At 35.6% G+C, this 13,736-nt stretch overlaps 1 protein-coding gene across 5 annotated transcripts in view; it reads right to left on the reverse strand.

The window, feature by feature from the left end:
• FAM120B (family with sequence similarity 120 member B) overlaps positions 1 to 13,736 on the reverse strand; it is a 52,748-nt gene that overhangs the window by 20,262 nt on the left and 18,750 nt on the right. For 4 of the 5 annotated variants that reach the window (XM_061471330.1, XM_061471333.1, XM_061471331.1 and 1 more), the window contains 2 exons: positions 12,123 to 12,295; positions 7,928 to 8,020 (listed from right to left, as the gene is read on the reverse strand). In XM_061471330.1, the coding sequence (XP_061327314.1) occupies positions 7,928 to 8,020; positions 12,123 to 12,295 (266 nt within the window). The remainder of the gene's footprint in view (positions 1 to 7,927; positions 8,021 to 12,122; positions 12,296 to 13,736) is intronic. The other variant, XM_061471332.1, reaches the window with a different exon arrangement.

The following is a 13,736-nucleotide window of genomic DNA, read 5'->3' on the forward strand; positions in this document are numbered from 1 at the left end:
GCACACAGCTATTACATACAGATGGTTTTCTGAGCCATTCAAGAACTAACTACAAATAAAGGTTTTAAAGAAAATATCATTACTTATGTGTAATATTCTACATTTCCTTGTATCAGCACTCTATCAGAGCAAATTGATACAAACAGGGAATTGGTATATGTGAGAGTAACAGCCATTTTTAAAGGTGTACTTAAAATGAAGAATGCTGTTTAAAAGAAAATGCACGCTCTGTAATCAGCCAAACTTTGGGATGGCAGCACTTAAGCCAGCACTGGACTCTGCAGGCACTTTGCTGATGAAACAAGCATTTACTGACATTGCAGCCCCAGGAACTGATCCACAGCCATTTTAAAACAAAAGGTACCCATTTTTTATTTTTTTTTTTTTTTTGGCACAAGATGCTGTGCCAAAACAAACTTCCTGCAGAACCACTGCGCATTTAGTCTCCTATAATAGAAAAATATTGCTTGCCATTGTTGCTAGACCAAAGCATGCCTCTGTTGTATTGCGCTTCAGGGTACAAATACAACATACAACAATTCCATAATTTTGCTAAAAAGTAAGTAACACTGAGAAGACTGAGGGATGGTTTTACAAAAGTGTATTGGCACAGCCCTGTTTTTACGAGATTCAGTAGCAAAGCTCTCACTGACTTTAGTAGGAATTTATGGGACTTCAGTCCTAGCATAGAATGTTTTCTGCCAAGATGTATTTTTGTGTCTTATATGCAGAAAGTAAATAGAAAACTACTGATAAATAGGAAATTATACTTAGGTATTCATTAACTGCCTTTACTAAAACCAATACACACATAACTTTCTATTTGGCAAAGAACTGAATGTCTCTTCTTTTATCTATCAGGGAATATATAGCAGCCTAGCTAAATGTAATATACCTGTCTTGTTAATGTGCTTATGCTTCCTACATGTGCCTGTGCTGGAGTGACAATAAACAATCTGATTAGATTCCTAAACAATTAACTAAATGTCCCCATAAATCATTAATTATTCTTTTTGAAATAACACACAACCACCTTTACACAGCTAGTGTTTATCATCCCTGTGTTTTGTTTCCAACACTGGGATAGGATTGTCTTAATGGGCAATGATGTCTTGAGGTGCTAAGATATAATGCTGGTAGGAGATGTTACAATGTACATGTACCGCTTTCCTCCTAACACAGTTCCATTTCTTTATAAAAAGCTACTTTAACTACATCTCAGCTATTGTTCAGTGAATGTCAAATGAAATAATCCAAAAAAAAGAGGTGAAGGGGAAGAAAATATGCACGTGACATCAATATTAATGTTAAGAATGTATAAAAAAAAATTACATTTATACAGCACTTTTCGCTACAGAACTTCTATTATTGCAAGTACTGGTGCATGAGTGTTACAAGTAAGAACTAACACACAACGAAGAACTGAACAGTTTGACCAAAGCCACAAAGAAAGCAACAAATAGGAACTGGACACCATTTTGACTTTTAACCCCTGGACAATGATAACGTCAGTCAAGAATACACTTGAAAAGAAAGAGAACTAATCAGTTCTTAGTCAGCCTGGCTGTTTCTCATATCTTCTAGATGAACGTTTCTACTATGGCAATTTGAAAAATTCCTGTACATTCTACAAAGCACTGTAATCATATGCCTAAAGGCTTGTTTTATCTTCTTTCTCCATCCACCTATAAATGGCTCATTAGGTCATTTCAGAAACCATTTTTGCTTCTCTGAAGTTACACATAGCCATCTGCTTCTCCAGGGAAAGTCAAGACAGATGTGCAGCTCACATTCCTGCTCAGGCGTGACAGGGGCACAGAGGCAGGTGCAGGCAGCCCTGAGCAGATGACAGGCAGGTGCATGCGTGCCTCCGCTTCCTGATGGCATGCTCCCTTCCCTGCTCTGGCTCCAGCCCCTGCACGTCGCCTGCCCTGTGGGGATACAGGTCACCCCTTAAATTTAATGGAGAGCAACCCCACCTACACCATGCAAACACCACCTCCAACCATCAGGTACTGCTTGATTCTTCTAACATACAATACGCAAGGAATTGAAAACTACTTATCTCAGGAGTAAACACACACTTTGACCAACACAAACTTGGCAGGAAAATGTCAGCTGATACCAGAAATTATTCTTATTTTTCCTCTCTATAATAAGTGATCTCTGATTTTTTCAAAGCTGTCAGTTTGCTTAACATTTTGGGAGCACTTTATTATCCTCACTATTAAATAATTATGTTTCATTTCCTGCAATATTATTATGTATGGATTAAAAATTAACAGTAATTTTGTTATCTTAAATTCCAGTGTCTTTTACCTGAAACGTCCTGAAAAATTCTTTATGCTATATAAACTGTAAAAGTGTTTATAACTGAAACACTGCTGGTATTTCCTTGTTGAAACCTTGTTAATAATGAGCTACAGGGTAGTAAAAGGGGAAACTCACAAAAAAGCAGAGCAAATTTACACAATTATTGAGGGAAAATGCAACATCATCCTCCACAAAAGGAATAGAAATCCTCTCCTTTAAGGCTCTTGCTCAAACTCTTGCCCAAAATTTTTGCCATAAGCAAACTGAATCCAACTAAATGAATGCATTTTTCTCAGAAAGCAAACGAGCTGATCTAGTCATGCTGGGGTTTGTATTTGTGTCAGTGACACATAACAAAATTCATAGAGTTATGTGAATCCTGATACCAGAGTATATGTCAACTGTAAAAAATGTTCAGGGAAATACACTGTAACAATACTAATAAATATACCAAATTTGGTAAAGACAAAAATGGGGGAGAATGGGGCAGAACAGCAATTTTGTCTGGAAGTTGAATATGTAAGCCTAAAAAATAGTTTTTATATATTTACGAACCAATGACAGCAAAGGAACAGTTGTCCATGCAACAAGACCAAGAAAACTTGGATTTCTTCAGAACTTCAAAAGATGCTTATGAAAATAGCCACAAATGTAGAGATGGGACTTTCAGCAATGCTGTAAGCAGTGAGTAACTTCAGCTCCTAAGATATAATTGCATTTGCACTGATTTTTGATCCCTGACATTTCCAACACTCTGCCAGTTACAATCTCACCTGTCATTTTAAAAACACCTTTCACAGATGCAGATGTTGTGGGATTACGGATCCTGACTTAATAAAGCATTCACAATGCACCTGATTTCCACTTTAGTTAATACTAATGTACATCACAGAAGCAGGTCTTAAGTATGTAAGAGAGGTTTATCTGTGAGATCTTTACAATATTCTTACCTGTAATTTCTGTTTTACCCAGTCCAATTAGACTTTAAGCAAATATTTATTAGGAAACAGTCACACAGACACAATAAACACACTCCCTGGGGAAGAAAGGATTTTTATTTTTTTTACGCAATTATATTTTGAAAAATACAGATAACTCACAAAGGCTGTTTGGAGTCTGTCTTAAAAGTATCCCATCTAACAGTGTTGACAAACTTATCTTGGCTATCTTATCTAGGTCAGAAGACTGAAATTCTGGAATGTTCAGAATCTGGGTATAATTTACATTTTTCTGTCCACAAGGCAAGGAATAAAGGATATCAAGTTTAAAAATACAGAATAGATTTAGCAGAATCTTTCTGAAATTTGAGGGACCCAAACCAAGATACCCACACACTGCTCTAAAACGTTGTGCTTTATTACATGAATGCGGCTAAGTATCCCTCAGAAAAATATTCAGAGAAAAAATCTTGTGCAATATTAGTATAATGCTACTACCAAGCTAATTTTGCTTCCATGGCATTGTACAATGCAAAAGAGTTGAATATCCCATGGAACTACAACTCTTGGTAAAGCTATTTCTGCCCATCAAACTATTTAACTAGCTTGCTGAGTATTTGTTCTATTATTATCATTCCAAAAGCTAGGGGAGATTTAGGTTAGATATAAGGAAGAAGTTCCTTACTGTGAGAGTGGTGAGGCACTGGAACAGGTTGCCCAAAGAGGCTGTGAATGTTCGATCCCTGGGAGTGTTCAAGGCTAGGTTGGATGGGGCTTTGAGCAACATGTTCTAGTGGAAGGTGTCCCTGACCATGGCTGAAGGGATGGAAATGGATGATCTTAAGGAAAGGACGATCCTTTCCAACCCATGCTATGATTTTATGATTTTATGATTCTAAGTAATACTTAACACGTATTTTGTGCAATCAAATTGCAAAGACTCTCTGGAGCTTACCATTTAAGATCTAAAATGACTGCTCATCTTGCATCAGTAATACTTTTTAAATAACTGAAGGCATTTGAAAACTTGAAGGAATACACTTCAGTGCTTGACTTTCTTATACCGCATATATGGCCAAACTGTTCCTTTTACAAGTGGCACAAAAGATGCAATTACTCCAAAGCAGATATTCTGGCATAACTGGATTTTTTATTTTTATTTTTTATGGCAAAGCTATAAAGAGCTTGCAAATGCCATAAATTCCAGCAGTGATATTTATGTCCAGCCATGCATCTGCTGTTAACTTTTGAGTTCATATTCTCTGACATACATTTTACTTTTAAAAGCATTTAATTGGACCCAAATTTCATCTACCAATTTCCAGGTATATTTCCTTTTTAACGGAATCTTTCCATCTCATCTTTGGCCACGACTTTCAGAAAAGATGTGACTCACAGCTTTGCACCTCCAATACAATTTTCTCCTATATTCATGTATTTAGAAAAACCTTAGAAAAAATGTTCTTGTGTTTATAAGTCATTATGGTCTGTCCTGTTTGGCCAGTATTTTACATTCATTACAGGTAAAGATGATCTATAATCGCACTTGTAAACAACCAGGGCCAGCACAGTACAAGAAACACGACTGCAAGCGTGACTGCTGGTGTCTCTGTTCTTCAACAATGGCCTCAAAGTTAGACTGATGGCTCTCTGGGCTTTTTGCCAGCACCACACACCAATTTAAAATAGGAGGGAAATAGGCAACCTGGGGTCTAAAATTTCATTCTGACCTTATGTATAAGCTCTATGGGAGGCCTGGGCAAAGCAGAATGTTAATCTACCATATAAGGGAGGCACAGGGCAACCCGGGGGGAAAAAATACATTTTGGTATTTCGAAACCGTCAGTCTTGAAAACTAATCAAATCTTCATGTATATACATTATGTTATTGTCAGAAAATACTATTTAATGTGAATTTTAGTTGTATGTCCACAGCCCACTTTCTTTCAGCATGATTTAAACTACGGATTTTTCTGGCTTCAACTCACTTTATTCAAACCATGAACATTTACGTTTCATAAATTTGCAGGTTTATTGATCTCATTAACTATGAAATATGGATACTACATCAGAAAGTAGATTTGAAAGTGAGGATGAAGAGAACTGTTCAGCCTTATCAGGAGAACAGGCTCTATTCACATTTTCTCTCATACTTCACAGTGGAAGCTTGGCTTTCTTTTGCTAAAACATATTTGCTAATGGATTCCTTTGTAGGAACAGAACAACTTTTTTATCAAATCAATGTTCTTCACAGAACTGTCTACAAGGAGTAAACATTTTTTCCTACATTTAAAATAATAATGCAGTGTTAAGTCCAAAACTGCAAATGAGTAAGCATACACTGAAAATTTTGCAGATGCTTACTAAGTTTAACATAACTTCCATGAAAGCTCAGTTATTAAGTTCTAGGGATCAAGTTTAACTTCTCAGTGGAGAATAACACGTATGGTAAACAGACTATTCCTCTATTTTCCTACTATAGAACTAATATACTAATCAGATATGTGTTAGTGTAATTAACTGCACTTGGATCCTTCAATTTTAAACACAAATAAATAGAAAATTAAGCTGTTAAATACCTACTGGTACCATATTTACTAATTATTAAAATAATTTAACAGCATAACTCAATTTTATAAAACTACCAAATAAACATAGTAATAAATAAAACCAGTTAAAGCTATTCTGGGATGGAATCATGAAAATGAGATGCTTGAATTACAGTGCTCAGAAAGCTTGCTTTACTGATCATTATTTTTAGAATATTTATATATATTATTCTATTAGTTTAATCTCTGGCCTTTCGAAAACAAATTTCAAAGGACATTATCAACTTCATCTCCACACATTTCAGAAGCACAGAAACAAGAAATAAACCACTTTTTACTCTTCTTCTGAAGTGAGATTAACCTCATATGAATCTTCAACTTAATCCAGGTGCTACCACAAAATTATAGGTGACATATATAAAGAAAAAGAAGTATTTTTATGACAATTAATACAATGTAACATCTTCTCTTAATATAGCTCGACAAGCCAGAGATACACAACCAACTGAGAAACAGCAACTATTCTCCTCTGGGACATCCAGGTCACCAAAACACAGAAAGCGAGGTTAATCTGAAAGCAATGGGGGAAAGTTCTGAAAGTGTTATGCCCTATTCACAATCTGGGAAACTTACAAAATTTGTGAACAGCTTTGAATTAGCAGAATGACTGCTGATAAGCAGTATACACGGATTAATATTATGTGTTCAGATACAACACTCAGATTTATAATTTCATAGAACCACAACACAAATGAATCATGCAAAGACATCTAATTCAAACAGAATAAACTTCCAAGCACTTCAAACATTTACAAAATAGTATCTGTGAGTGCACTTATAAACAAATTGTTTCAACACTTCCTGCTTATTCTTGCCTTCCTTTATGCTTTTACTGAATGACTATCATTACAGACTTGATAAAATGATGATATACTCAATGTTTAGTGCAACACTGTGCAATAATGTCTTCAACAGAAATAAATCTTACATTTTTGCTGTTTTCCATATTGCTTTCAACTCATTTCTTCTTTTTTGTTACACAGACCTAATACTTGATCAGCTGTAGAATAAATTTGTGATCAATTCTGAAAAAATTCATAGGAGACTGGACTTTGTCTGTTATAATGCCCCAAATAACGAAATGGGAATCAGACTGGTTTTGTTATTTTGGTTCCTGTGCCCTAGGAACGAATTGATAGTAATGGGAGTGGTTGGGTTACCAACCACAATCAACAAAAATCAACAAAAAGTACAATCAACAAAAAGCACTTTTACAACTCTTAACATGGACTCTTCAAAGTAACAGAGAACTTACTGGAAAGCTGACGAAGATTTTCAGAGTGAAAATGTGTTAAGGTTCCAACCATTTCTAACCCTTTCCCCCTTACTTTTAAGTACGCCTACAACTCAAACAGCCATTGACATGTGCACTCTGTGCTGTAAGCTGCTAATACTTTGAATACAATTGAAAATACTCTTGTATAATTAGATATGCAACAACAACTATTTAGATGTTTCTACTGCAATAACCCACTAGGAACCTGTTTTTCCACGTATGGATTCAAGAAGACAGAAAATGAAAAAAAGAACCAGATTGCAGAAAGTATATAAAAATATTAAAAAGAACTCCTGAAAAATTATGGAATAGTGTGATACAAAAGATATTCACTACATTAGGCCACATTAGGTAACGACATTTTTTTTGCTTTAGTTTCTGTTATGTTTATGTTCTCCCACAAGTAGTAGTACTAAACCTTATGTGATACAGTGATTTTCATACAAATTATGTCCCAAACACTATCCTCAAGAAAAAAAGAATGAAGCAATGGTGCACGACAGGATTCACCATTACAAATTTTCCATCAGCTGGAAGTCTGGAAGCCAAGTCAGGAAAAAATCTGAGAGGACTGCAATCACCAGACAATGTCATTTGTAGTTTACTTTTTTTATCTGATCAACAAATGTAAGTATTCATATGAACTGTAGCACATTAAAAGCCTACATATTTACCACGACACCGAGTTCTTGTATCTGAAAAAAACTTAGTGTAGAAGAACTTCCCCCCCAGATATTTATCGCACAGTTACCATTAACATTTTTTTGCTATTCAATTAATCCAGTCCATACCTGCAAACTTGCCAGTTCAGCAGCTGACTTCCCTTTGAGGCAGAGAACGAGTGCCACAAATGCATTTAAGTCCTCCATAGAGAGGCTACTGACCTAAAACAGATGAAAAAATAACACATTATCTGAAAGCTCTGAAGAGGAACTTTCTGAAAATCAACTCCTCTTGCTCAAGCACATCAAATATAAATCAACAACCTCATGAAATTATGACCACCATGAATATATCATCTAAGAAGACACTTAAATGGAACAAAATACTTTCACAACTTGAACAAAGCACATACCCCAATACCTGTGTAAAGTGCGTACACATGGACTGCCACTCAGCAAACAAAATGCCCACCTTCGTGTATTCCCTTCTCTTCCCTTGGAGTTTCTTAATGACAAGAAATTTCTTCATCTCCATAACACTAAGCATAGTTAAAAAAATATAAATTTCTTTATAATCAAGACTCAGAATGAAAACCACCTCAGTGAACCACAGACGCGACCACCCTTAGGATTTTTTTCAAAGGTTTACGTGGTTATCTGTTGGAACCTTTAAAATAATCTAAAATATTTCACTTACCCACTTTAAGCTAAATTTTAAAATATAAAAAAATCATATTTGGATTCATTTAAGGTTTTAGGCTGCATACTTAAGCTGGAAGAAGTCAAAACTATAAGAAAACTAAACCTAAAATGTTCAAGGGGAAAAACATGAGGAAAAATCCTAACTTTGCATTAACAGTTCGCTCTAATACTTCTATAAGAAAAAGGAGAATGGAAGCATTTACTGTTGTGAAAAAGTAGTCTGAGATTCTACAGAGGTACATTATCAACTCAGGAGAAAGACAGTGCCTCTAGACCAGCTGGGCTGATTCCCTGAGATTACCAGTCCATTTCTGATCATTTGCTTCCTCTACCAAGAACACTATAGATAATACATGTGCACCAGGACCAAAGATCTGTTACAAATGTTGAGGCTATAAAGAGGTCTCTAAGTGAGATCCATAAAGCATTACAATTCTTTTATCAGCTGGAACTTGAGGGAAGGTTTCTGTTGCAAAGTGCATAAATGTGCATTGTGGGCTTACAGTAGTTAAAAGGTTGCCTAAAACTCTGCACTTACTTTATTTTTGGGGAATGTTATGTACATCCCATTTCAAACTGGTAAGAGTTTCTATTGAGGCTATTAAAAATCAAAAAGTGACAGAAAAAAATGAAGGGGATAAAAAAAAATTTAGATCAGTAGGAAAAGAAAAAAAGAAACCCCACAAGAAACCCAAAACCAAACAACAACAAAACAAACAAGAAAGCCCCAAACAATAAGCAGACATCTAGAATGACTTTGTTTAGGAACAGTGACCCATTCTTTCCTGCTGAAGATAAAAATTATTTGGCCATTACTGAGAATTCTTTTTTAAATCATACCTTGCTGCTTGTTCTACTGTAAAATACTTTCCCTTCTACAACGCTGTTAAAATTTGCATCAAGCACACCAATGTGAGGGGTATCAGAAAAACTTCAAGCATTCTAAATGCTTCTTGGTATTCATTAACTCCACCAGGCTGCTAAGATCTGATAATGGCCCTACTTTACCCTGTATTTTAAGTCAGATGTCACCTTTGTGTAGATGGCAACAAGAGAGGTTTACTAAACCTGTACATTGTATGCATTGCAATAACAGAAAAAGTGACTTTCCTCACAAAACAACCCTTAATACTTGTACAATTGTGTCCTAAGAAAAATAAGTCCAAGACTGCTTGCAAGTACAACAGCAAGGAAATGCCTCTAACAGAGCAGATAAGCCAAAAGACTTACAAATACCAAAACACTTCTTTTGAGAAATATTTTATTCAGTCACCAAGGTGGGTAGGTTGTCGTAGTTCCAGTGTCAGATTTCTTCCAAAACTGCAAGAGCTTGAAAGAAAAATTTCCCCTTTCTTTGCAGGCTCCACAGTTTGGTATTTGAATGAATGAATGAATTTCAACAACTTTAAAGATAGACCTATTATTTTGTAATTTTTTCACTATTTCTGTTCTTAATTTGGAGGATATTTGAAAAGAACCCTCATGGAAAAGATTACTCTTCAAAATGACACTTTCTTTACATTGCTAAGATTTGTTTATTTCACATTTTTTTATTGTTTGGAAAAAAACCCAAACTTGCATCTTAAGTTTTCATTAAATACTTGCACATGCATTTTGAGGAAGCCAGATGGGTAGGTCAGTATGCTGGCTCCTGCAAAACTCAGATTAGATGATAAGTAATGACATTTTTAAGAAGTATACTTCTCTCTTACATGAGCTGAAGGAAATAATGTTAGCCTGCTTCAAGGCAACCTTCAGTTGCTCATCTTAAATCACCTTTGGGGTAAAATTCTGCCCTCCTTCTCTAATATAAATGTAAGGCTAAAGTGTTAAGTAAAGACAAGAATTAGGCCACAGTTAGACAAGCACTGTTTTCTTAGCTATAAAACAAATGGAAGCAGTATGGCTAGCTTGAAACATGGATGCTGGCACGCTTGCTCTCACATTTTCCTCTTAAACACCCAAGAAAACAAATGGACAACTAAGCAACACATGAAACAACTCATCAGTGAGAAACAGTTTAATCCAAATCAGTTCCCTAGTCTGGTTCACAAGGTAGATGGTATCAGTGAAATTCAGAGGGCAGAAGAGACTCAGGAAAATGGAACAGGTGTTGAGAAGCTGGCAATGCCATGAAAAATATTCCATGAAACTAAGTCCATTGCATGTCCTCTGCTATTGCTATTGCTAAGTCCTCTGCTATTATTCTTACTGAAAATATCAGCTGCAAAACTGTTTTCATCTTTGTTTTTAGCATTCATCATTGAAATACTAAGTTCCGAAAACCAAATCCCTAACAAGCTGGTTTTTTTTCCACTTTATTAATTTTGCTGTGATCAAGGCTCAGTAAATCCACATTTCTGTAGGTGTTCTATCCTGTTACTCTTCTTCTTAATCCCACTAAAGAAACCCCTCCAAAATAATTTAGCAATCATACTATGAAAGGTTATACAGGATATCACAATAAATAAATGAAAGATTGAAAACAGATAAATGAAACTATGGTTTCATATCCAAATACAAAAAACACTTAAGAGGAATTTAAAAGCTTAGTATATGATACATATCTTGCTGAATTGAAACTGCAAGCCATGAAATTATGTTTAATAAATTTTATCTTTAAAAAACTTTCCATTTATATTCTGCTATGCAAAAAATAATAATTAATAAAAAAGAGCTATATAGATAATTTGTATAGTTCCCATACATACTTCCTCAATGCATTGACTTTGAGCAAACTTGTAAAAAGGAAGAAGAAAGGAAAAGGCAGGGAGAACTTGTCGTCATGCAACATATACCAGTATAAATCTGTTATTGAGGGAAGCAAAGTCTAAGAGAAAAACAAACCGAAAGACAAAATGCAGTGCAGTGTAAGGAAAAGTACAACAGAGCTTATCAGATTTGATAAAGGCATTATAATTTTCTCATCCTCAAAGAGGAAAATCTTGTGAGATCAACACTTGAAAAGTGGCAAGTACAGACAATATATTAAATACCTAAGAGAAATGTAAATAATGAAGCAATATTTTATTTCACCTAGTGTTCCTTTATGTTACAATTAAGGTAGTCTGCAGGCTGGCAAATGCTTGGAATTAGAACTGCTACCTAATGATCACCTATTACTCAGAATTTAATGAGAAGAGCCATATCCTCAATTCTGGCTTGAAACTGAGTAGATTGGCAAGATGGTGTGAAAAAGTAGTGACAGCTGACTAAATATTTATATAGTCTGTTGGCACAGACTGCATAGTCACCTGAGGGAATGTCTTCTTTGGTTGACACAAAGGAAACACAAAAAGAGAAGCTTTAATTTACAAATAGGACCACAAACGCAGGGGAAATCCCTCAGTTTATACTCTTTGTTAAACTGCCCAAGGGGCTTTGTCATGGGCATGTGGAAGTTATGATTAGCTACTAAAAAACACAAGTGTTTCTTGAACAGGATGACACATGTTAAATGAAGTAATTAAAAATACTGTAATGCAGTATTATTATACTTGAGCATCTATGCCTATGGTAAAGATTAAGAGAAAAATCCAGCACAGACTAGCAAGAAACAATTCATTAGTCAATCACAACTATCAGGGATGACAGCTGAAGAAAAAGCAACTGTCCCAGTTACCTGCATCATAAGATAGACCAGCAAGCAACAGAATGCTGCAACAGGTGCTTCTAGACCTTGGAGATATTCCATCCCATCGTGAAGGTGAAAGCATGCCAGAAATGTACTATATCGCTGCTTTTCCACATCAGGTCCTTTGGCAAACCACAGTGTTTTCAAATTAGGTGTTCCACCTACAAAAGAAATCCATTATTCTATCTTGGCAGCAACAAGATAAAACATGCCTACCTCATTACAATCTGAAAGGAAACAACTGATCTGCTCTTGGCACTTGCAATGACAGAATTGAAAATGAAATGTATTTGACAAAACTTGGCATTTGTGGAGAAAAAAAAAAAAAAAAAAGGCCTGTAATTTAAACAAGTTGTATTGAATACAGGCATGTTTAAGCAGAGTGGGCTGAATTCAATTGTTACAAAGACGCAGACAACTTTGAGACAGCAGGCAAAAGGTCTGCCCACAAGTGTACTCTTTCCTTGGGGGTTCACAGCATTAAATAAGGTTAGGTTCATCATAAAACAGCGATTCAGCAAAAACCCGACAAAAACGACCATACGTTTCTTCTCTCTTTCTCTCTCAGGGGTCCTTGAGGATCCTCACACTGCTTCCCTAATAACCACCTGTTTTAATGAACAACTGGTCACCTATGGCATTTGCTGGCAAATACATCCTACACAAAACACTGTGCTTGTACGGCTCCTCTGCAGTAGGTTTCAGTTTGGGAATAGAAAACAAGGCTCTCTGGTATTTTGCACTCCCTAGGCTACTGCATAAAACACTGCTGCAAACACACACAGAAGAATTGCCATCAGTTATGTACAACATATCTTCCAGACTTCCTATAGTATTATTCACAGTGGTCTCTAAATCCTTAATATTTATCCCATGTTGCCATCCCCAACTTGTGAACAAATGTAAAATTTGCTCCCCATTTAAATTACATTTAATCCATTATGAAAATAAACACTAATGCACGTGAATTAACAGAACAGCTAACTATTTATGCCTAAGAATCCCAATTAAAGACAGAATCCTCCCATAAAATACTGCTGCTTCTGTAGTTTAATAAAATGAGGTGTGAATTTTAAGTGTGGACTAATTAAGCTACATTTGGTAACACCTTTTCCTTTTTTGTGTGACAGGCAGCAGCTGTAGCCCAGTTAGGAACACTTGGTGATAATAAATGGTTAAAGTGACAAGGTGCTGAAATCTACATAGACAATGTTTATTTAGCCAAGAAAGCCCATTAACCAAATGGTACTAATTCTTTGGAGAGGGGAAAACTAGAAGGTAGGATTTTCTTTTTTCATCCCCGTGATGGATGCTTCCTTTACTATTTTTAAGTCTAACTCTCTCATCAAAAGTTTTTACCATGTAAAAAACCACCATCACACAACTGTAAGAGATTCAAACATTCTTTTATAGGGAGATATATATATATATTATGAAAAAATACGAGTTGCTTGATTTTAGTTCGAAATACAGGTCAGTGATAACATAAATATTGGCAGTGAGTGGTCCAGTACAGACAGCACAGTAAGACTCAGATTACTGGTTTTGATACTGGTAATTGCTGCTTTAATAAAAGAAAAGCAGAGACTGATTCCCAAGAAG

Source organism: Pezoporus flaviventris, unplaced genomic scaffold (genome assembly GCF_033815535.1).
Source record: "Pezoporus flaviventris isolate CSIRO_AGI_PZ_B2104156 unplaced genomic scaffold, CSIRO_AGI_Pfla_v1 ptg000066l, whole genome shotgun sequence".
Lineage (NCBI taxonomy): Eukaryota > Metazoa > Chordata > Aves > Psittaciformes > Psittacidae > Pezoporus > Pezoporus flaviventris.